General features: G+C 34.9%; 1 protein-coding gene across 3 annotated transcripts in view; it reads left to right on the top strand.

Moving 5' to 3' along the window:
- Positions 1–24,898, top strand: part of LOC113523023 (GTPase-activating protein) — a 37,177-nt gene that overhangs the window by 8,222 nt on the left and 4,057 nt on the right. The window contains exons 2-14 of one of the 3 annotated variants that reach the window (XM_052897758.1): positions 7,251–7,371; positions 14,000–14,801; positions 15,115–15,230; positions 15,788–15,980; positions 16,619–16,767; positions 17,243–17,459; positions 18,147–18,350; positions 18,815–18,958; positions 19,828–19,922; positions 21,252–21,389; positions 22,618–22,754; positions 23,049–23,190; positions 24,014–24,216. In XM_052897758.1, coding sequence (XP_052753718.1) covers positions 7,251–7,371; positions 14,000–14,801; positions 15,115–15,230; positions 15,788–15,980; positions 16,619–16,767; positions 17,243–17,459; positions 18,147–18,350; positions 18,815–18,958; positions 19,828–19,922; positions 21,252–21,389; positions 22,618–22,754; positions 23,049–23,190; positions 24,014–24,216 — 2,661 coding nt within the window. Of the gene's footprint in view, positions 1–7,250; positions 7,372–9,363; positions 9,498–11,326; positions 11,481–13,999; positions 14,802–15,114; positions 15,231–15,787; positions 15,981–16,618; positions 16,768–17,242; positions 17,460–18,146; positions 18,351–18,814; positions 18,959–19,827; positions 19,923–21,251; positions 21,390–22,617; positions 22,755–23,048; positions 23,191–24,013; positions 24,217–24,898 lie in introns of those variants that run through there. The other 2 variants (XM_052897759.1, XM_052897760.1) reach the window with 2 other exon arrangements.

The raw sequence follows: 24,898 nt of genomic DNA, 5'->3' as shown, positions 1-24,898 counted from the left end.
CATTACGTTACAAAATAGAATAGAATTATCGTATAGGTAATAGTTATAGGTTTTGAATGTTAGATTAAAATTAAATTTCATAATTTATATGCGTGATGTTACTGAGCAAGATCTTATCATATTCACTTATAATATTATCAATGCATAGATTTTCTATCCTATCTATTGTGATTTATGTTCATACTAGCTTTTACCCGCTATTTCGTCCGCGTGGCCTAGGTATGTTTATTAACCGGGATAAAAAGTAACCTATATCCTTCTCCATCTCCTATAATACATGTATACCAAATTTCATAGTGATTAGTTAAGCCGTCAGTCAAAAAGTGTTAGTAGGTAACAGACAAACTCTCTTTCACATTCGTAATATTAGTAAGCATTGTAATATTAAGTTATGCTGTTGAATTAAAACGTTTTATATATGGTTATAAAATTATTCATTAAACAAACATGTATGTACAATATTGTTAATAAAATGTTAATATGTATACATCATACATTTATTTATATACATGTATACATTGTTTCCTAATTACTAATGACCTACTTGCTGGCTGTAACATCACCATAAACGGAGTATAAGTACGTAACAATAATGACAGGCCTAATATTACGTGTTAATAATAACATAACTATTATTGAACGCTCGCAATAATGTAGCCATGTTTTCAACGTTACGCTAACAGAGTAACACAGGTCACCTGTTAATTTGGTACCAACTATAAAGTGTCTAGAGCATATAAAATGAATGATTCAGAGAGTCTATATTAGTATTGCTACAAGGACAGGTGATGAACGGCGAATGTAGTGTGGCGGCGGGCGTCGTTCGCTGTAAGCTTTATCAACAAGGCGTCGCGCCGCTCGGTGAATGGGGCAAAGCCGAGCGTTTTCCATTCAGCGCACCCATTCATGGAAACTCCGCGTTCCGTTAATGAAAAAACGCGTTCGTTTATCGTCACCGTTATCACTGCGATGGTAACGCCACACGTGCATTTGAAATATAATAATATTTCCATTCAAAACTCATCTTTCGCTATCACTATTGTGATAACCAATGATAAGATTAACAGCAATGTTGTTTGTTATTGCGTCGCGACGCGCGTCTAAATTTCCGTGGTTTTACATTAGTATGGTTTTGTTTAAAATATTTTATAAATCCATACCTACTGTATCTTGAATTTAAATTTAATTTTATGTGCTCGCTCGATTTACTTACAGGCTAAGCAGAGTAAATATTACAAATAAAATAAATAAATAAAAATAGATTTCTTTTAGGTCTGGGATAATAACTTTTCATGTTTTTATTTTTATTATTTAACAAACCTAATTTAAAATGTTTTGTGTACCGTTGAAAATGTTTTTTTTTTTTTTATTTTTCTTTTTAATTGTAATATTTCCATATTGAAATATGTTACGTTTATAAAATTGTACAATTATAATTGTATGTAAGTAGCAACTTAAACCAATACACTATACGAGAATAACTCAAAATTATTCTGTTAAACTTTAATAATTATTCTGTTATTAATAATTATATTAGGAATATTACGAATGAAATCTCTGCAAAATGTTTTCTTATTTTGCCAGATCTCTCAATAGGTTGTATAAAACAAAATATCTACCTCCGCTTATTTTTTCTATACCATGCAAAAGATTTTGAAACCAATTGTACACATCAATTGGTTGTACGATGTACGATTTTTGCCCATTCGAAGCCGAGGCTAGTCTATAATTTATCGTAAGAGAAAACATAATTACAATCAATGAATGATGTTAATTCTTTAATTCGTCTACTTCCAACCTTCAATCCCAGCATTATTTGGGGTCGGGTTGGGTTCAAGATTTTTTGGGTATACTATGAATAGGTACATGGTGTACGCAACGGGCGGAGGGACGCGGATGTGGCGCGGGCGTTTACCATTGTGTGATCGACAATCTCGAGAAAGCTGCGTAACCTTTACCGTATGGCATCAATCCCTTGATACTTTCTACGTACTGTCGCAATAAGTATCTTAAATAGAAGGTACTGAATCGGACGATATAAAATAATTGGCTTTCAATCATCTGTCTCGTTAAATAATTAAAAGAAAAACATATAAATAAGCTTTAGTTTTTCTCAGGAAGTACATTCCTTTCCTTTAATTGGCTTTCAATTGTCTTATAAAAAATAATATATATATATATATATATATATATATATATATATATATATATATATATATATATATATATATAAATAAGCTTACCATTCCGTCAAGAATGACAGTACTGAGCATCTAACTAAAGTAATCAAAAACATTTGTCGATATAGTATCTATGTTACCTTTGTTAGGAACGTAACACTTGTCATGGTTAAACATATTAGATTCCAAGAATCCAGGCAAGCTTATCCCAACCACTAATTAGTTTGGTTTATTAAAAGTATTTTTCATCACCGGAGAGTTAGTCGAAAATTAAAATTGACAAATTATTAGTGTCAGCTATATTTGAACTCATGATCTCTGAGGTCTGTGTTGGAGTAATTAGTATACCACTGGGCTACGAGTGGTGTACTATTAATTAATATACTACAAAATATCATCAAAGACTAACTGCGATTGCCAATCCACCTGCCAAGCGTCGCAACTACTGTCAAAGCTCCTCTTACGGGGGAAGGACTATGTTCGACAGTGGACAGTTGACGGCTGATAGAATAATTTTCATGAATTTCATTATACTTTGTCTATTTTTGTTATTCTCTACAGTATTATAAGTAGTATATTTAACGAAATACATGTCTTAAAAGCAGTGATAGTATTTATTAAGAGGTTCTCAGAGTATAAATATTTTTATAGTTTTTTTGTTTTTGGTTATAAAGAATTTTTCTAGGTAAAGAAAAATTTTGAGACCATTATTCTTAAACATTAACACTAGTTTTTAGGAATCGGCTTTGTTAATTAACATACTGCATATTGAGTGAAAATCCTCAGCATTGCTATTGCAAAATATACGTCTGTGGTTTGACAAAAACGAACAAGTCAACTGGTTTTCGCAATATAGGTACCCACGGAACAACCGACAATGTCCAATGTGGGTGAGAATCAGAACCTAGATATTGCCGAGCCCAACCTACGTAGGTTGTTTGTATTCAGGAGAATTTGTTGGCTAACGTATGACTTTATAAATATTGTGTTATTAATTTGTGGCACTCTATATCATTCTTTTTATGATACGTGGCCACATTGTTTTAAACAATAAATTTTGATCAGCAAAAAAACAGCAACTTTAATTATAATAAAACAACATTTCGTTTTTCATGGACATATATACCTAATATTGAACATATTTGAATTTAGAATGCGAGATGTAGCGTCCACAAGTAGACAGCTTTGCAATACGCAGATTTTTGCTCAATAAATTGACTATATTTGACATTACAGTTATCAAAAGGACCTCTCCTCTGGATTAACTGTATAAGAAGCTATATCGAAAAGCAAAGACATGTAGTACCAAAGGACAACCCTAAAATAATAAAGTTCCTAGGACGAGAAGGGTTAAAAAAATGCTTACAATATTAAGTATAATTTATAGTTGTTTTGTTTGTGGTAATTTATATTTGAGGTATCTGAATTATTTAAGGATATTACTATTAATTTGAACTTTTACGCAAACGTACTTTATCTCATTAAATTTTGTCGGTATACGATCATATACGCAGAATTAAATAATAGGATGAGCTGTTAGTTCCCGGGAATTGTGAGAAATAATAGGGTTCGCATTGCGTAAGTCCGGGAATTTAGTGCTTCCTGTGCTGTCGGTGGTCCTGCACAATTGGTTAATGATGGTAAAAAGTTAGGGACGACAAATTAAAAATCCTGATCTTGGAATTTAAAAAAGAGTAATTCTCGAGTATATTCAGCAAAATATAAGAAAGTAAAAGTAAACTTTTCGGTTACCAAAGAAGTAGGTACATACTGCTTTGGCTACCCCCTAATTACTTAACATATTAACTTTTATCTACGAAGAAATAGGTACTTATCTATAAGCTGTGTTGAACAATAATACCACAGAGTAATCTGTGACAATACGGCCAGCTCGAGGCTCGACCACGTACTCTCGATTTCGAAACAATCGCACTACGCATAGTGTGGAAACATCGTAATGACAGCTATTGTGACTAAATAGTGAGTACGTAGGTACTAGTTTCCTCAGTGGCTGATTCAAAGGTTCCCGTTTCACTCCCACGATCCACTTCGATGGCGTGTGTTACTGTCGTGTTGATGATGATGACGGTTGTTTTTGCATCAGCAATTATGTACAGTTTGTTGCAAGTTTCTCTCAGTCCAATTACAACGAATTTGTGGGAGTGCGCGGCCGACGGAAGGTCTCTCCTTTGTTTAGAGGCCCAACAATCGCCACCACAATCTCGCCATAGCTTATCATCATTTAAATTCCTCGTAATTATTCTTGTACGCAATAACAAGTAATTAATTATTTTATTTATATTACAAAAAAAAGGTGAAAGCTAAAATGCACACGCCATTGGATCATTTTACCGAAATAATATAACGCGAGATCATGTTACCCACCGTATTTGGAAAACATGACCAAATGGGCTTCTAGATAATTAAAGTGTGTGTCATAGAATGATAGGATATCAAATGGTTGTCGTGAAATTTGCATTGATATTGAATTCATTAGAATGTTTTCACACTCGTCAGTTTTAATTAGGAATAGCGGCTAATAAATTTTGTTTAATGATGAACCTGAGTAATTACAGTAAGCTGGGAAATTCTCAATTTATTTTAATCACATTTCTATGAAGGTATTTAAGTACTTCAATAAATAATGTGAAATATTTACAATATTTTACTTTTATTACAATTGTATATCTCCTAATGACCAAAAAAATTATTAAATGGACTTACTGTTTCTATCACAGGATAGTACGTTCATACTACATGTATTCGTTCTCATTACGCACTGATGTTATTAAGGCCAGGGGCTTGGCGAATATTATAGGCCGGGCTGGGTGACTGGGCAGTGTCAGCAAAGAAGGCAGGAGTCAGTTATGGGCCGCCGAGCCGCCGATGGCCAACTCACCTTGCCTTTCCGTATATAGTGATATCCAACGAGGTCGTTATGTTACACAACCAGTGCCCCTTTTATGTGTGTCATTATTTTACTCCTGTAATAGGCATGATAACGTGTAACTGGCAATAATTGGATGGCCACGCTATACTTAATCATACTACTGTTTCGCCCGCTCAATTGAAGCAACGCTTGTCTCATTGCGGAACATTTTACTGTCAAGAAAGTTTCACTAATGTTAATTAAAAATAAATTACACATTCAAGGTTATGTTTCGTAAATAAGAATAATACATATTTTGCTGAATAGAAATTAATTTTTTATACATAATTGTTTTGAAGTAACCGAATAATTGTGGTAATATTTAAGTACTCTAAAGATTATAATCACATTCATCCTAATACATGTACTAGTAGATTATAGTAATTTTCCCACTCTTGCGGTAATTAAGAAAAACAGTTACTTAATGTAAATGTAACTATACCCCCTAAGGCCCTATAAGAAACCTTACCTGTCTGCTTATGTATGTACTTACCATAAACAATGACCTCTACATTCTACGTGACTTTATACAATGGCATTCATTGTATAAAGTCGACTAGAATGCAGAGCCAAGCTGTAACTCATGATTCGCTCGATCAATTCTGTTAATTAATTATATTATTAGAGGGTTAAACTGTATCTCCATCCTATGAATCAGTCAGTCGATTCTGATGAAACATTACACTAGTTTTTAACATTTATGACTAGCTGCGTCCGCGACTTTGTCCGTCTAACAGACTTTTCGGTCCTCTACTATTTTATTACAATATAGATAATGCTTACTTTGAGTAGATTGAAATGAATTGACGGTTATAATTGACTATTTGTATACCTACTCAGCATTCGTGCCTGACTTCTAACATAATAGGCAAACCTGACGCATAGTATACTAAAATGTAATTGAATATACTTTGTAAGTGACGCAAAACAACGGACAATCTTTATTGCGTAGGTACGTAAGTAGAATACAGAGACAAGCCAACCGACTAACGAGCAGTAGTGAGGTTGCGCATCATTAGCTTTTTATTACCTCATGTTCTTCATCTACGCTGGCTTATTGTTACGGTGGTATCATATTCTCTAGATGTATTTTTAGATTTTATACTAATAAAACTCTTAACATCAATTATATAAAGTTCACAATTGTACAAAGTAGTACGAAATTATCAGTGCAATTGACCGTACACTGTAGTTTGTCATAGTTTATTATCAACGAGTTTCTCTCTCGTGCTTATTATAACGTTAAGATAGTTATCATTCGCGTGTAACACTTTCTTAATGTTCACAATAACAATATGAGAAATTGTGTGTTTGCCACGATGTTCATAAGGGAATGACCCTTTGTAAGTTTACCCATTAGCTTGTTTAGACGTACCTATATATAAATTACTTATAAAACTTTATTGTACTTGCATTATTAACATTAATATCACTTAAATCTGAAAAGCAGTATACATTTTTCAAAGTTGAGGACGCTAATTTTCATGACTCACACGTTAATATGACCAATTAATAAAGTCCTATGGAAGCTGACGAACATAAACAAAACATTTTTTTATTTGGTTTTGCAAGGATAAGTTACAGGACAGCTAATTATAGGAATACATACAGCAATTGCAGACGGACATATTATATGGGTGGAGCCTGGTGGATAGTGCCCATCCCAGAATGGTCTATCCCAATATGCGATCGATAGTTTGGATTGTTTTCGAAAATTCGGAGACACCGAATACATACCATACCATACAATAGCAGTCGTTAATTGTCCACTGCTAAACATAGGCCTCTCTCTATTGGTGGGGTTTGACAGTAGTTGCCACGCTTGGCAAGAGGATTGGCAACCGCATTTAGTAGGCCTTGGTAATGTTTTAAGAGGGACGCTGCTGCCCATACCTTGAACATTATCTTCCCTTAATTGCTTCTTACGACACCTACAGGAAAAAAGGGATGACCTATTTTATGCTGGGACCAAACGACAATAAATATGTACCAATTTTCAAGAGTCAAGTCCACTTGGAAAATAACTTTAAAATTGTCAACATTTATAGAATATCCTGTCAGGCTATAAAACGATATTTTTGAATAAGGACAAAGTGGCCCTATCTCAGTTCTTGTAAAGATTTTCGTTATCGTTGTTTCAGGTGAAGCAAAAAACCTGCCAGGTCGCAGCCATGGCGCGGCGTGCCATCGCGACATCTACTGCGTGCTGTCGCTTGACCAGGAGGAGATATTTCGCACATCCACCATGGAGAGAACTCTCAAGTAAGGCAATAATCTTTGGTTGTTATAGGCGTGTTAGTCGAGAGTAAAATAAAAAATTAAAATTATGAGAGTAAAATTTTGAAAAATGTCTCGAAATATCTTAATTGCTTTATGTTACATTAAAATAAAGAATGCTGATGTTGCTAGTCAGAACTTGTAACTTTGTAAACTTTTAACTTGGTTAAAAGTAGCTCAATTTATAACATCAATATTTTGACTCTATCTCCATCACATACACCAAATTGAACTATAAACACCCATCCGAGTGAATCTTGAAATGAATGAAACTATTTTTCACTTGTCGCTTTTGTACTAATGTGAAATTCATATTATCTGGTTTTTAGGCACGTGTGATATTTTTATGTAACATTTGTTACAAAAAAATAACTGTTATTTTCCTCTGATTTTCTTTCTTGTCGCCTTTAATTTTACTTTTGTTCTTTAGATATTATGTGTTACTTTACTTTACTTATTTTTTCTTATTTCAAGTTTGATTATGACATGAAATGTTGTAACGCTATGAAATACCTAAGCTATAATAATATAACAATGGTGATATCAGTATATCAACAATAGGCACTATTGAGTCGGTTTACACTCATGTGAATGTTTGTAAAGTAGGTAATCTAATTTGTGTCATCCATCTCAGATAATTTCACAGATAATAATCCTACATTCCTCAAAGGTTGTGTTAATTTCTAAAAAAGGTACTGGAGTGTTATGGAAAACTATTTATAATATGTTATGCATCTCGGTATTCCCGCATATCATACTGCCCAATAAATTGTAAGTGCTTTAACGGTACGTGGATACATAGTGCGTCCTTGAGTTAGTTTACCGTACTGATTTCGGACCCTTTTCGTTTACTGAGCAAACATTTTTTACCGTTTATTTTATGATTGACACAATAACGAACCGTTTGTTGCCCATGTCCGGGAGCACTTCCGGCGGCACCGGGCCCGAGTGGGAACGGCTCGTCGCCCGTCGACACATTTACGCTAGTCTAACAAATTTACTGGGTCAAGGTTTATGAGTACCTACTTTGTGAATGGCTGGACGGCCCAACTATTGGCGCGTTGAATTAAAAATAATTAGCCCTATTGTACACTATCAGCATTGCGTTGCCGCTGCCTCGTTCATTTCGACGATCGTTCTATTTTATGCTTCCCATCATTTGCATATCTTAACTAGTATATCGCCCAGTTGTTACTGTTATTATTATTTCTAATTACAGAAATTGTTGATAGTGAAAAAGATACGTGTATCGTCAGCATGGGTAGAAAATTAAGTAAGATATTCAATTAAATAAAAATAAACTATAATGTTTCGAAATAACTTAGGTTTTGCTTCTTTGTTTATCATTCTATTAATATTATAAATGTATAACATTGTAAGGATATTTGCATGTTTGTTATTCAACCATAGTTAAACAAATGTACGGATTTTAATGAAATTTAGTGTTCGGATAAGTTACCTTTAACACATAAAATAGTTTATATGGTATATTGATTCACGCAGGTAAAGCCATGAAAAACAATTAATAATTAATAACTGGAAAGTTAATTAGAATTATTTTGTTTAATTCTTTAATACCCAGTGATACGGACTTCCGCAAAATGACAGTTAATAAAATAAATAAGTTTTAAAAAATAAATAATCGCAATTAATTCGAAATTACAAAGTTAATAGTTAAGAGTTGTTTAATTCTCCACCTACGCCAACGGTATATTATTGCCAATCATAACGCTTAACCGAACAACGCTTATCTATAATTTCCACATGGGGTACGCTTTGATAGCGTTCGTTATCTCTCTTACGTATTCATTAATTTTACGCACAAATCACCTTTTATTGACATCCTTCTTTATATTTATTGATAAATATATTTATCATTTTGTCCGGACTTGTCAGTAAACACTATTTTTATTATCTAAAAATGTTATCGTGTATTTTAAGTATTACTTGGTTTTTATTATTAGAAACCTTGCCGGTTTTCAATACTTTTATTTTAATACTTTGCATAATAACAAACATACCGATTACATTATAATATATCACTTTCTTCGAGACAATATATAAATGTGTCGGCACAGCTGCGCAGGCGCAACAACATTATTCAGTACAAGGTAATACTTCCGGTGCTTTCACGTGCAAATTGTTCCTTTGGAAAGAAATTATTTTTGTTAAATTACTTTCGCCTGTATGTTGTAAGTATATAAGGTACAATAAAGTACTTTTATTTTTAACAAATTATGGTCACTCCTGCTGTTTTTTAGTTACTTTTGCGCGAAGTTCTTACATAAAATATGTGTAGCTAAAGGTTTAGAAAATTAACAAAAACACCATCACGGATGATATTTTTGGAAGGATTTAAAGCGTGCAGGGTATTTCTTTCAATAAATAACTTTTGTATCCTTAACGCAAGTAATATAGACTACGGTAACGCTTTGTTTTCATATAAGTACTTACACCGCTTGGCTCTTAATTTTTTTGGGGAATAAATTGTTTTTATATTTACGTTCGCATTTGGAAATTGTAAATTTTGGGGAAGCGTCACCGTGGTGTAAGGGAGCCGGGAGGGCGGTGTGGCGCGCCGCGTCCCGGATGCGTATCCGGCACGCGTTCGCCCGCGCGGAACGTCCCTTCCGCTACACCCCCTCACTCCCTCACCATTCACTTTTTCCAATGAATGAGACACCGCTGCACTCGAATAATGAATTCAGTTTCCCTTTAACAAGGTGTGGGAAACTACCTATACTAAGCATTAGCGTAGAAATCACAAAGTATGTCATACAGATCTTGGACTCTGTCGATCAAATAGCAACCTTTATGACTCCTAAACAACATTATATAAATGTATAATAAGAATTTATAAATGCCATGGTGGATTAGTTAGTTTTTTTATCGAAACTTTTTTTTTTATATATTAGAATTACAATCGAGCTCACGATCATGACTCAGAAAGTGATGATGATAATCATTGCCTATAGGCACACACATTCACATAATCACATCACTGTACCACTTATGGTTTTATTCCACCATAGTTTCGTACCCAGTTAATTCACTGCTGTATCCTGTCAAACTGAAACCTAGCCATACATACGCCTAACGCCAAACTGCTAGCACCAGCATTTGGCGATAGGCAACCATTAAGGCCACTTTAGTATAGACTTGTTGTCCTCATCTTCTCTTTACATCATAGGTATACCTATTATATTATGATAAGACAGGAATGTAAAACTTATTTCTAAACTTACATCAATGATTTAAGTCTAAGAATCTTTATGATAGGGTGCTATATTCATTAACGAGCGGAAGCGATAATGATTTGTGACCCAAAAGGTGAGAACACTGTGGTGGATATCGAAGGAAATGTCACGTCACTTGTCAAACGAGTTAACATAATGGGTTCTTTGTCTTGCGATACCTTATCAGTACCACTTACATTCGAACGAGTACTGGCCAAACGTTCTGCTGTTTAAATATAGCTAGTAATTGTGCAAGCTTTACAAACTAAATAAGTATTTAGTACGTCATCGAATCAAATAACGTTTATACTTATTTTAATGTTCCATATAAAAAAAGGAACGTAGCTAATTCCAGTAGCTTTGCTTATACGAATCTTTTATTAGTGTTTAATTTTTTTTTTCTAAAACCAGTGGTTTCGGCTGTTCGAAAATCAGTCCATCAGTTTCTACTTTTATATGTAGAAGATATTCAAAATATTATATCCTATAAGTTCGAGTTTCACTCAATGTTATAAATAGTAAAGATTTCAAAAATAAAATGTGAAACATTTATATTTAACGTGTTGAGTAGTGTAGCCGCCTTAAAATTGTTTCCAGAAGGATTTAATTCAGTTTGAAGACGTCATAAAAAACAGTCCATAAATTTGTAGTGGCGCTGCAACGGAAGCTTTTAAGTGATAAATTGGTCCCGGAACCTCGTGGCGCGTAAAATGATGATCGGCTGCGTGCCTGCGCCTGCGCCGGAATGGGCTACGACCTGCCACCGTCAGTCTTAAGTGCAATGCTCTGGTTTCTTGCATTACGCGCTATTTTATGCTCCTTGCCCGCTTATTGCGGCCACGGGTAGACGTACGGCTGGTATGGCTTTTGTCCTACTTATTTTGAAACATCCGCCAAGTGCGAGCTGATAGATGTTCCAAATTTTTTTGATTTTAATTTGTACATTACAGAGTTTATAGTAATCACAACCGATGATGAATGGTTTAGATTAAGATGTTGTTAGTATCTGATTATGAACTTGATGTAAAGATGAAACATAGTTTTAACTGATTAGTCAAATCAATTCAGCATCCTAATAAAAATGCTTATAATATTTTTTAATAAATTATTTTTTTATTATTTTTTGTCAAAGTTATTTGTATTAACAAAAATAATAAAAAGTCGGTTTGTTTGTTAAAAAAAATAAAAATCTTAACTTGCCTGGAATAGATCGATTTTTTTAATTAAAAAGCTTAAAATAAAGTATTATGATGTAATCATATGATAGGTTTATAGTGATAATTTTACAATACCTTTATTAGAATCTAATAATGAATAATTTTTATTAATACCCACAAATTATTAATTAAGATAACAATTCGCTTTACAATTTTCGCCGTTTGTTAAATTATTTTTTCGTGGTTTTCTCATAACGGGACATTGATATAAAGCTCTGACACCAAAAATCGGGACTGTCCAGGACAAAACGTGAAGTATGGTCACGATATGCATCATGCACATACTGCGCCGACGCTCCTCTACTGTGGCACAGTGAGTGGCGGGTCGCGGGTGGCGGTTCCGCCTCCGTTTTATAAATACCGGCCGGTGCCGGATGCGACGCCAGCCTGCCACGCCGACACACGACACAAATCCCACACAAAACAATAATAAGCCCTTTATATTATACGATTAAATTTAAATATTAATATGTAAATATTACGTGTGATAAACATATATATAAACTGGACGAAAGATACACTCCAATTGGGAATAATATTTAACTCGCCTATCTAATAGATTGGATACTCAAGATAAAAAATCAACTTATACAGGGTAAAAAAGATAAGTGATCCCAATTGATCATTCCTAAATTGCCAAATGTCTATCATTTATGATATACATTTGGCAATTTGTTTTAACATCAGTTTAGGTAGGAATAATCCAGTAAGACCCTCTATCATTTCTAGCCTGTATATATAAAAACTAAAACGATATTATTTATTTATTTACACATACACTAAACAAACTTTTCATTTAAATAATATCATTAGTTAAATACAATCGCTCTTTAAGAAAAATAATATAAATTACATATAACAAAACAACATAATAATGAAGATTACACAATTATATAATAACATTACTATTTTACTTTGAATTTAGAATAAAAAGAAAAACATATAAAAACAAAATGATAGTTTATGATTTGAATACCACAGAATACTGTAACATTTATACGATACATTCTTGGCCGCCTCTGAAGATTAAGGTTCCCATAAGCCATAAATTAACTGGCGTGGTGACATGTAAGAAAATTTTCTCCTCTAGGAATGTAAATATATTACAATAATTGCACAAGCTAGTATACATTATGTAATTACAGTGCCCGTTCACAAGCTACCTACAAACTTCTTCCTACGTTAAATACACTCACACCCACCTTTTCTCATATAAAATCGCAATATTCTCAATTACTGTTCGCGAATATCTTGTTTTGTTTAGTACAAATGAACAATAAAACCACGTTCAACGTAATAACATTTAATTAATCTTTATACTAACTATTCGAATCCTGCTTTAATAGATTTTTATTATACTAATCAACCACAGATAGCAAACAATCTCTTTTTAAACGCTTTTCTTGGAATTAAATACATACCAGTATGTTTTATCTGGGTAATTCCATTAATCTTAAGTAATTGCTGTCCATTGTGCAAGATTTTCTTAGATTTCTTCTGAAATGAAAGTAATTTGCTGAAGTTTATAGTAAAAAAATTTAATATCTACATTTAATTTGTTTGAATATGCCCATCAGAATTAAAATTACTTAGAATGCTAAATTTGATTTTAGGTACTTACGTATGTTAAACTCTATTGAATTCTAATAATATTTGCATATTTTTGAATTAAGAGCACGGTGGTCTCGTAGTTTATTGACCCGATTCGCAAGATAATATCATCTCATCATCATCTATCATTAATCTCATAAGGTCAATCATCTATTGTATTTGTCGAAACCAGTAAGTAATAAAGGTTTTACCACAATATTCTTGGCAACCAGGTAGCCAAGGAACACATGTTTTTATATTTTTCTAAAAGCTATGAATAAGGATACGGACGAAGTAGGAGACTTCGTCCGTATTACAAGTGCATTACGATTTTATATCATTATGTCAGATTACATCAATCCAATGATATTGGTCAATGAATTATTCCTTGATGATGATCATTCTAACAATAGCGTCCAGCTACCTAGCCAATAGTCTAGCTCACTTCGTGCTTAAGCCATAATTTTAAATAAACACGAGACAGTATTCCATGAGATTTGTGTTATATTGAACGATATGCCACAACAATATCAATTTTGAAAACTATATAAATGTTTTAATTTGTTACAGTCCATTTTTCGGCGAGGAGTTCCAATTTGAGGTGCCCCGAAGATTTCGATACTTGTCAATATACGTGTTTGACCGTGACAAACACCTCAAACAGGACAAAGTGCTGGGTAAGGTGGCCATTAAAAGAGAAGATCTACACAGATATAACAATAAAGACCACTGGTTCGCACTGCGGCCGGTCGATGCAGACTCTGAAGTGCAGGGGAAAGCATATATTGAGCTCTCCCTTGAAGATTCGAGAAAACGGTTACGAATGGAGCCAAAACCCCCTGATCCTGACCCGGCTGCCGACAACAGCTCGTCGAAGACCAAAGGAAAAAATTTCGTCCGTATATCAGAATACTGTAAAGAGAGCATGAGGTTTGGCTCGTGCTCGAGTTCTACGAGTAAAAAACTTCTCAGTGCTGTGGCAACAGAACCTACACTGACACTGTCGCGCTCAGAGAGTTTGAAAGATCGAGCTCAGTGGGGCACACGGACGAAACCTCATATACATACGATGTCCGAATCGGACACTCCCACACCCACCGCCGTCGACTATTGGTCGGACCCAGAGAGACATTGCGCAGCGCGCGTCGGACCAGATACCTTGCGACTCAGAGTGCTGGAATGTTCTGAACTCACCACAAAGAATGGACAGTGCGACCCGTTCGCTCTCGTCACGTTGTTGTACTCGAACGGGCGAAGAGTAGAAAAGCGCACAAAACCTAGAAAAAAGACTGTTAACCCTCAATTTGATGAATTTTTCTGTTTTGATCTCGTAATGGATTCCGATCCAAAAGACAAGGATGCATCTCAATCGGTGAGTATAATAAAACAAAGTAATAATGAAATAGCTGTGTTTCGGTTTGAAGATAGGGATATGGTAGTGAATTTACAGGGTACAGAGGAATAACACTTTAGTCCTCAGGAATGGCAACGCATATGGGGTATCATGGGTGAAACAGTATATTCTTGTTATGTTCGTGGTACTGCACATGTCTATAGGCGACAGTTACCACTTTTCATCAGGTGGGCCGTCAACTTGTTTGCTATTCTATGTTGTATTAAAAAAAAATTGCAGATTTGTAGAAACTATTATTCGGAATAATGTTGATTTTATTTTACAATTGCAGCCGGGTGTAGCGTGCGAAGCGAGGGTTTCCGTGTGGCATGACTCAGCGACACCTGTTTTCCTCGGGGAAGTGCGATTACAATTGCGGCAACCTGCACCGTCACCTTTACGCGCTTGGTAAGCTTTTTAAATAAATTATTGTAACAGATAGATACAGTATGATTCTACTCGTGTATAAATTATCTAAAACAACATCTGAAAACTTGTACGCATGAAAAACGTGTTTCCATTTCATTCATTACTGGATAGGTTATAATTTAAATGGAGATGCAAATAACAATGCAAGACCCATGCAAATAACAACTTAACAGACTCTCTTTTCGCTAGCTTTGAATTTTAGCAAATCTTGTAGTAGTCATTTAATTTTTAGGAACTAAGCATCAAATCTTAGGATTTATTGTAAGAGGCGTCTAAGGGAGGGCGAGGGCTGGGCAGCAGCGTCCCTCTTAAAACGTTTCCAAAGCCTAACTGCGATTGCGAATCCACCTGCCAAGCGTGGCAACTACTAGCAAAATCCCCCAAGGGGGAGCCTTATGTTCAGCAGTGGGCATTAAAAAGCTGATATATGATCATCTCGTCAAGGGTACATGCTACCCACCTTTACTCTACTTCATCTACGGTGATGCTCAGGCAATAGACAAAAACTTGATAGAGTGGACTATTCCTATCTACAGGTACTTCCTAACGTCCCGCGCGGGCGGCGCCCTGTCCCGCGGGGCGACCCCGCCGGGCACGCGGCTATCCGCGGCGGGCAGCGCCACGCTCGGCTCACTCCGACTTCTACTGCAGTACACAGTCGATCACGTTTTCCCTTTAGAGCACTATAAGAAACTGGAGGAATTGTTCCTACGTAGCGTCCATCAGAAGGTATGCATACCTTTCGTCAAGGTATTTTTTTTATCCTTGAATTTTTATATTCGAAACCTCCCCAGGACTATCGGTTTACTTTACTGAGCTATTAATGAAAGATGATAGGTAAGAATGAAGTTAGGTCACTTGGTTCATCGTGACTAATTCGCCAGCAATTTATTATAGTTGTTTTCTTTACACGATTGCATAGAAAACCATAGTAATTATGGAGTCTAGAACTAAACCATAGAGTCAAAGTGATTTGTCTCTATGGTTTAGTTCTAGACTCTTATTTTAATTACTAGAAACTGGAACACACCCCATATTACTAGTATATGACTACCGATGTTCCACGTTAAAATCTTTTCCCAATTCGAAACAATATTGTAGTCTGATCTTAAGAATGGCTGTTTTGAATAAAATTTGGCACAGACACGGTAATTTCTAGAAATATATAGAATACTTTTCGTTTTAATGTACTTACAGAATATTTAGTTCTTGCAGAATGTTATTGATTTGTGTACTTACAGTGGCAACACTTTAAAATTGAAAAGTGGTAGATATTCTTTTCCTTTTCACATGATGCGAATTTATTATTGTGTTATTCTAATTATAAAGACAAAATTAATGAATTCCTCGTTTTGTTTATGTTACAGCCTATAGCAGCGTCTGCAGTGTACATCCTGGGGGAGATAGTGTCAAGTAAGACTGACGCCGCCCAGCCCCTAGTGAGGCTATTCACACACCATGATCTCATCGTGCCTATCGTTAAGGAGCTCGCTGACGCAGAGATATCCGTTCTTACGTGAGTTTATTACTAGAAAAATATTAATTTTATTATTTTTCTTAATGGTTTAAATAGAAAACATATTTACTGTGGATATGGCATGAGAGAGAAAGATCTTGTATGGTGAAAATAAAATGCAATGTTGGGCAATACACCACTAGGTAAACTAACGACTTTCAAATCTTACAGTGAATGAATGAATGCAGGTGAGACTTAGAACTGTTCCTTGTAGCAGTCTATCAGGAATATTTAACAGCAAACAGAGGAAGACAGACATGATGATAATGGGATACTGCTTGTCAACTAATTTCCTTCTTAGTAATATATACATTAAAAAAACTGTTTATATTTTTTGTATACATTTTAACAGAACTTAATATTTTTGAAGATTCTTTTTCATCTATTCGTAAATCAAACAACAATCACCAAATGGAACAACGGTGATTGAAGTCACTGTTTTTCGGTTGTACTCCAATCAACTGTTGGATTGCAGCGACGCGACGACAATTTTCCGTGGCAATACACTAGTGTCGAAGATGATGGACGAGGCGATGCGGCTGAGCGGCGCGGCATACCTGCGCTCGGTGCTGCGGCCCACGCTGGCGGCCGTGCTGGCCGAGCGCCGGCCCTGCGAGATCGACCCCGCCAGGGTCAAACCCTCCGCCGCCGTCACCGCTAACCTTGCTAATCTCAAGGAGTATGTTGAAAGGGTGCGTATGTATTTGATATTTTTTTATTGAATTGAATTTACCATATTTTTTTCTTTATTAAGCTAACCATTTGGCTATCACAATTATTGATTTGTGCTTCTAAGGTTTATGAAGTGTTACTATGACATAATAACAGAAGCTTTTTCTTTTTATATGTCAAAATTCTACGTAAACAAAATCAGGAATAAAACAGTTTAGGAGTATGGCGATATAAAATTTATTAATTTTTTAACATATTTTACACGTTTCTTTGTTAGGCTATTGTTATGAGTGATCACAGACGTGTATCTAACTCTATAGAGTAAAATCCGAGCATGCTACTCGTATATTATTTAATTTCTATGATATTTAAAAAGCGAAGGCATAAGACCGCTACATCAGTCAACTCGTAACCAAGCCTGGTCAACTGATGAAATGATATGATAAATTTGTTAAATTGTCATATTGGTTTGGTAATAAATTATGTTTTAATTCCTGTCACTTAAACCATAGACCGGATAGACGAGTCCTAAAGGTTCACAGTGACAGCGGACGTTTTAAATACACAATCGAAATTTAACGCAATGAAAAAGCTTTTACAGATAATTAGTACCTATTTACCTGTTTCTCTTTTTAAGTCCTAATTGTGTATTTAAAATACGTGTAAACAAAGGTTTAAAATTAACGACAGCGTATGTGTTGGTGCAGGTATTCGGCGCGATAACGTCTTCATACGCGATGTGTCCGGCGGCGATGTGCCGACTGTTCGACGCTCTGCGGCAGTGCGCCGCGCGCCACTTCCCGCGGAACGCCGAGGTCCGCTACTCGGTCGTCTCGGGCTTCATCTTCCTGAGGTTCTTCGCGCCAGCCATCCTCGGCCCAAGACTCTTCGATCTCACCACCGAGCAAATTGTAGGTGTATCATTAAAAAAAGTACCACACAATCGCTCTATTCACCTGGCCTTCGAGCTCGGATCTCCTGTCTTATGAGGACCAGCCAATGAACATTTGCAGAATAGAAACACCCAAACCGAGCTAATATATAATATATCCTTTCAATTAATCTACTATTTTATTTATACTTTTTATGGACATAAAATTAAACTCAATTGATCTATAAGTAGTCTCCATATGAGATGTGTGTTTGAAAATACTTAAAAATATAAAAATCTCCTAATATATAATATAAAATTCTTTATTTATATATAATTTTTGTGGTTCCGGGTTTTTGTCTAACATAGCCTTAGCAACATCTATAATGAATGATCAAATCGATCTACTTGAATACCAATACGTTAGTTACTAATACTATTGATTTGGACGAAATAAAAGGGAGCACGCATTTTATGATGACATCGTGTGAATTTATTCTGCAGGACCCTCAAACAAACCGGACTTTAACGCTAATCTCGAAGACGATCCAGTCCCTGGGAAACTTGGTGAGCAGTCGCTCAGCACAGCAGGTCTGCAAGGAGGAGTACATGGCCGAACTGTACCGTAGCTTCTGCACGCCAAGACATGTCAGTACAATGAATACAAGTAGAATATATTTCATCTCTATATGTGTTTAAAACAACAAAATTTTCATCGTGCCTCCGATAAAACTGTTTATAACTACTCATCTCCATTCAAAGGTTGCCTAGAAGAGATCGTTTTAGCGATAAAACCGCCCATTGTTTTCTCAGTGTGAACATTTCTTGTAATTTGTATCTATAATAAGTTTACTACTGTAATCTTTTGGAGGAAACAATAAAGAGTATCTATCTACAATTAACTTTACCATAGATAATTTGAAGTGGCTTTTCTAGTGTTAAGTATAACTCTAGTAAATTATTATTATTTTTATCAGCTATACTTACATATTAACTTTGGGATTATCCAATTAAACTCTATAGTAGGTCTTATTAGTAATTTTTTTTTAATATTGTTTTGTATATAATGAATTTATACTTAACTATATAGGCAATATAAACAATATCAAGTCTCAAGTCAACTAAAAATATAAAAAAAATAAAAATAAGAAGATATGTCAGAATCATAGCATTCAACATTTGTTGAAAACTATTGGATTATTTTTAGATTATCTGACGAATAAAATTATATAATTTATTTATTTAAAGGAACGCCAACAGCATATTGCATTTTAACATAAATAACAAACATTAAATATAATACAATATAAATGCCTATTATAGGTATTCACAGCATTTTATTTAATTCATAAAACTAAAAACAACTGTATTAATTATTATTATAGAGAAAATAAATCTTGTTTCAAATAAAGGTTATATTATTATAGGAGTTTAAAATGAATGTATATGCTCTGAGCTATTTATCATATTTTTTTTTTGTATGTATGGTATATAACCGGTTATATTATATATTACAGGTGCAAGCAATAAGGCAGTTCCTCGAAATAATCTCCACCAGCACTGATACGCAAAACAACAATATACAAGAGACGCCTGTCTTACTAAAAGAAGGGTGAGTTTTGGTTTCTTTTTCTATCTAAAGAAGTATTCTAGTTACATTTTTTGTACTAATCCTTATGCAAATATCTTAATAAAAAATAACAAGGGAGTTTGCTGTATATATTATTAAATGCTTAATTCGAGAACAGTAATAATATACAAATAAAGAATATTCTAATATTATTTAATATTAATATAATATTAATAAAATGGATGAATATTTTATACCACAGCTACATTTCTGTTTTCCCAAAAGTTGATAACCATTTAGTCTTCTTTAGTACTCCCTGTTGATTTATTATGAAATGTGGTTAATAAATAATAAAAGACAATTGAATATTGCGTTCTAGACAATTGCCAGTTTTATTTTATATAAAACAATGTACGTCAACATTGACACCATATATTAATTCATATTTATTGCGTTTTTAACCTATGCGTCATGTGGAACAGATATGGGTATGTATTGTTTTCTAACTCAATGTAATTTGACATTGAAATATTCAATTAATAATACAGGATATTGTCTGATTATTTATATACTGTCTACTGATGACTGGACTTAATCGTCAGCATATGTTTTTAAACATATATATAACATGTTTTTACAATAATATACCAGAGAGAAATTTTGTACAAAAGTCATTTGCTTAGGCACCTCTGTCCCGTTCGTGTATCTACCGTGAGTTGTTTGCATGGCTGTGTTTCAGTTTGAAGGGTGAGATGTGGCAGTGAATTTACAGGGTACAAAGGAATAAATAACACCTGAGTCCTTAGTCTATTATGAATTAATTAAATAGATGATTAACTATGATTTTTTTTTCAAACATTTTACTCAATATGGGAAGAATGGAAATGGGCTTATAGTTTACCGGATCATTTTCAATCCCATCTTTAAAAAGCTGTATAATTTTACTGAATTTCATTAGATTGAGAAACTAACTATCATACATGCAGTTATTAAAAATAAAAGCAAGAGACGGTGCGACAGTTTCAATTATACTGCCAAGTATTTTAATAAACACACAGGGAGACTGGTGCTCCGCCAGCGTATACCGATAGCGCAGGCGGGTTTACCATTCTATTATCACCCATTACAAAAACACACAGAGAGAGGTACAGAGGCATAACATCATAGTTCAAAGAAACGGTAACACATAATGATACTGTATATTCTGTATATAGGTTCATTACAGTATATTCTGTGGTGTTCACGGTGCTGGTTATTGTGTGAAGGTTACTATTCTCCATCAGGTGCGTAGGCAGCTTGTTTGTTATTGTATAAATCATAAAAAGGTTAAAATGTTCTTCCAATTTAATAATAAGAGATGTGTCGTTCCAGAACTATGATCAAGCGGTCGGAAGGGGTGCGCGCGGGTGGAGGCGGTGCGGGCGGGGGCGCGGGCGGCGGCTCGCCGCGCCGCCGCTGGACGCGGGCTGCGCACGCGCACGCCAAGCGGCGGCACTTCCGCCTCACCAGGTCAGCATTGCATTAATCGTTTTTTTTTAATCATTAATTTAAACCCAATTACCTAAGGTTCAGTAAAGCGATTGTAAGGGTGTTCATATCAAAATGTAGTAACGTCAGAATTATTATATTTTCAAAAGAGTGTTTTGTTAGTCAAGTAAATATTAATTATAGAATAAATTGCATGTAAAATTTCACTGCTAGCCACTACCAGCAATAATAATTTCATCATTTATTTCGCTATCAGAGCATTTTCTAAATAATCAATCAAAAAAAAATCAAAAATAAAAAAAAAAATTAAAAAAATTGATTAGTTATTATTCAAATTTAACATATCTATGATAGATATCCCATTCTTCAGCTTGTAAAATGTGTAGCTTTTAAGAACGTTTATAACTTTAGCCTATGAAAGTGTGGCAACGTCGCAATTATTTATCAATTTCCAAAAAACTATTTTTAATGCATCTGACTGTATATATAAAAAAATCTCTGATAACGAACTTATACACAACGTCATTTTTTATTAAATTTAAATTGTAAATTTAGATTTTGATGGCAAAAATATATCTGAAATTTCAAGACAAAATATTAAGTAAATGGAAAAGTAGATAAATTTATAATGATTATATGCAACATATTCTATAATTGATATTTGAGTGACTGAACACTTTTTTAATAATCATCTGGAAATTTTTAAAATTATTGACAGATAATCTGTTAAAGCCCATTATCTCTCCCTTTAAGTAACTATTTTTCCCATGTTCTATCTTCATCTTCCAGTGTCACTCTCTCCTGTTGTATGTGTACTTTTAAGTTTGTGTATATTTATGTATGTATTTGTTTATATATATATATATATATATATATATATATATATATATATATATATATATATATATATATATATATATATATATATATATATATATATATATATATATATATATATATATATATATATATATATATGTATATACATATATATGTATATATCTTTTATATATTTGTTTATATATAATAGTGCGCCACTCTCAACCCAAAGGTTGTCTGGAAGAGATTGCTTAGCGATAAGGCCGCCTTTTGTATCATTTCTTATTACAGTTAAATGTTTTTACTATTTTATAAATGGTGCAATAAAGTATACATAAATAAATAAATAAATTGAGACTTTGCTACACTTCTGTAAGCTAAAGTTACAAACGCCTTTAATATGCCTAACTATGTATGTATGCAACCGCAGCGGCGAGCTGACGTGGTCGCGATGTGGCGCGAAAACGCCGGCCCACCGGCTGCCTCTGTCGGGAGTACTGGCCGTCGCCGCGGTCGATTGCCCGCCCGCTGGCGCCCCCTTGGGGGCCAACAATATCTTCCAGATAGGTAAACAATATTTAGTAGTCTGTTATTGAATAAAAATTTTGTATGGGTTATAGGAAAATTTTGAATGAATCCTTATTGATATTATAAATTTGAAAATGAGTTTGTTTGTCATGTTATACACGTACTATATGGATGGAGAAGGATATAGGTAACATTTTATTGTGGTCAGTGTAAACACAACCTAGTGACCTAGACGAAGTCACGAATGAAAGATAGTAATATATGAATGAAACATATTACTGATGAGTGTCCTCCCCCCCCCCCCCTACCCCCCACCTGCCCGTCACCGTGCAGTGCACCGCGAGCGCGTGCTGTTCGTGCAGGCGGGCAACTGCGTGGAGCGTGCGGAGTGGGTGCGGCTGCTGGCCGCGCTGTGCCGCCACTCGCCCGCTGCGCCCGCGCACCACGGCTACTACTGCGCCGCGCGCTGGACATGGTGCGTACGCTACCTGCATTTACTTTTACAAATTGTACTGGAAAGTCCATCGTGTTAAGTAAATATAGAATCCAGTATTATAATTTCCAGGCGGAACCACGTGAAGGTCGACCTGACAGAGTATATTGCTAGCAGACTAATGATATTCTTTATTAATTCTATGGCACTTTATATCAACACCCTGTCTAGATCTTAGTGATTCCGATTATAAACGGGGTTATTTATTAAACTAATAAATAGTATATTTATAATCACTACTTGTATAATTATTTTACGTTGTTTGTGAGAACAATGGATTAATTATTTTATATCTTATATAAGAATTGAGAGGTTCTATTACGTCACATCAAATCTCAACAGAATAAAAACACACCGTAATATCCGTTATCTGGAATTTATCTGTGTGGAATTGTTTATTTTTTAATCGTTACATTCATTATAAATAACAAATTTAAATTATATTGTTATATTTAGTATAATTATGATAATATCGGGCAGTCTACTGCGATGCCATTTTTATGTATTTTCTCTTTTATTCTACTACGAGTGTGATGGTAAACAAATATACGGCCTGTCTGATTTTTAACCGAGTTGTCGTAGCCTGTGGACGAGTGTCACGCGTGCATTGCCGACCCTTAAGAAATCTTACTATGCTCTTTCCGAAGAGCCCCACGCTCTTTAGGGACAGCCTCGGCAGAAGGATTATTCTACAACCTGAGTATTCACGAGAGGAAGTTCCTCTGAAAGTGAGACGCAGGGATGGATTCCCTGCCGATAGCGCGTGACAGGAAGCGGTTCGAATAAATGATTTGTTGTTGGATAGCTGCGGGCGCGAACAGGCGGACGCGGAGGGCTGCGGCGGGTGTGCGCAGGCGACGGAGGCGGGCGAGCGCGAGACGCGGCGCGGGCCGGCCGCGCTGGCGCTGCGCCTCGACCCCGCGCGCGACCTGCAGCGCCTGCACGCGCTGCTCGTCGCGCACGCGCCGCGCCTCGACGACCGCCTGCACCGCCCGCGCCACCACCACGGTACACATGCATCGCTCCTACCGCTACCACTATATATACTAGATATACATAACATACACTCTCACATATATAACATACGCTCTATACACTCACATACATAACATACGCTCTATACACTCTCACATACATAACATACGCTCTATACACTCTCACATACATAACATACGCTTTATACACTCTCACATACATAACATACACTCTATACACTCTCACATACATAACATACACTCTATAACACAAACTCGTGTCACACTTTTTTACTTATATTTCAATGCATTCTTATTTACCCTAGCATTTAATTTGTTTTTGTTTTAATGTTATACATATCGAAAGCTATTTATTTTGTATACGCGCTGTATCTGATTTTTTTATGTACTCACCCATCATCTTTTTTGTGAAAGTTTTCATTTGTATAATTTGTACTGTTCGAGGTAAGGGTCCTGGTGACTTGTAATACAGGTTTAATACCTAGTACAGGCACCAGCTCCCACAAACAATATTGTTAAAATGTTTTGCAAGTTATAGATATTAAGTCCTAAATTGTTTGTGGTGAGAAATAATAATAATAAATAAATAAATAATATCGATCAATATCATTATATATTCATAGTTCATAAACCGATTTATTGAGTTCACGTTGTCTGGACTATATCAGACATGCAACGCATTTGTAGAAAATAAC

Source organism: Galleria mellonella, unplaced genomic scaffold, assembly GCF_026898425.1.
Source record: "Galleria mellonella isolate WM207_F2 unplaced genomic scaffold, CSIRO_AGI_GalMel_v1 utg38, whole genome shotgun sequence".
Lineage (NCBI taxonomy): Eukaryota > Metazoa > Arthropoda > Insecta > Lepidoptera > Pyralidae > Galleria > Galleria mellonella.
This window is presented reverse-complemented; position numbering and strand designations above follow the sequence as displayed.